Below are 1292 nucleotides of genomic sequence, written 5' to 3' on the forward strand. Positions count from 1 at the left end.
GCAGGAACAGCTCTATTGTTCGGTGGAATTGATCGCACCCGTGCTAAACCCCTGACTTCCTGCCTGCTGCTTCCTGTTTTTGGAGACACCCGTGAGCAGAACTTCCTGTCTCTGGGGCGGGCGCCTGAAGACGAGGCAGACGCTAAATCCATCCCACGGCCGCCCGACACCCGTGGCCTGAATAACACGCAGCCATTCACAATGACCGCTCCTGTTCATCAGCTGTGTCTGGGAGACGGCTGCTGCGATTGGCTGAAGCAGTCAGAGTCAGACCTCGACCAATCACAGCACTGCGGACTCACCACCAGGGCTGTGTTACCGTTACAGCGGGGGGTTGGGGGGGGGGGGTTACCTCGATGTCTGCAGAGACGCTGATCTCCGGAGGTTCCAGGGTGATGGACGGACACTCCTCTGGGCCGTCCTTCACACTGATCCAGGAGCGGGCCAGCTGCTGAGGACACGCCCCCTGGAGGCTACACCTGGTCAGAGGGCGACAGAAGAACAGACAGGGGTCATCCACACAGAGGTCAGAGGTCTGAGCCTACATGTCAAAACAGCAGAGTGTGGGATTATGGGATGGAGACGAAACGTCATCAGCACGCCACCATGGGGACACAGCTGGGATTTACACCCTATAACTAAGTCCAAAGTGGTCCAGTCTAGTCTCTAGTGGTCCAGTCTAGTCTCTAGTGGTCCAGTCTAGCCTCCAGTGGTCCAGTCTAGCCTCCAGTGGTCCAGTCTAGTCTTCAGTGGTCCAGTCTAGTCTCTAGTGGTCCAGTCTAGCCTCCAGTGGTCCAGTCTAGCCTCCAGTGGTCCAGTCTAGTCTCTAGTGGTCCAGTCTAGAGTCTAGTCTTCTTTTCATTTTTTTCCCGTTCTTATCAAACCCTCACCCCTGGGGTTCACGGTCCGTCTCCCACAGACCCGTGGGAAGCTGTGGTCTCCCACTGTCAGTCGTTGTCTGTCAGTTTGTCTGGTTCAGCCCAGGAGAGAACTTGACTCCAGGTCACAGACACGTGGCTGCCACAGCAGCCGGTTCTGTCCTGCAGAACAAGAACCGCCATCGGTTCCAGGAGCAGCTGTCTGTGTGTCTGTGTCAGTGTTTGTCTGTGTCAGTGTGTGTCTGTGAGCCTCCATGTCAGTATAATGAACGTACAAGGACACTGACTCAGTGAAAGGTCAGTAAACGCAGCAGATGCCTTCATGACCACAGACTCGTGGACCTGAAGGTCAGGTTGACCTTGGAGGACAGCCAAGTGGTCACACTGAACAAGGTCCTTACACCCCCCCCACCC

The 1292-nt window shown here is 56.0% G+C and overlaps 1 protein-coding gene across 1 annotated transcript in view; it reads right to left on the minus strand.

Annotated features, from left to right (window-relative positions):
- Positions 1 to 1292, minus strand: part of plxnd1 (plexin D1) — a 58247-nt gene that overhangs the window by 32008 nt on the left and 24947 nt on the right. Inside the window, exon 5 of the mRNA XM_025059168.1 lies at positions 353 to 479. Coding sequence (XP_024914936.1) covers positions 353 to 479 — 127 coding nt within the window. The remainder of the gene's footprint in view (positions 1 to 352; positions 480 to 1292) is intronic.

Source organism: Cynoglossus semilaevis, chromosome 10, assembly GCF_000523025.1.
Source record: "Cynoglossus semilaevis isolate Cse_v1.0 chromosome 10, Cse_v1.0, whole genome shotgun sequence".
Lineage (NCBI taxonomy): Eukaryota > Metazoa > Chordata > Actinopteri > Pleuronectiformes > Cynoglossidae > Cynoglossus > Cynoglossus semilaevis.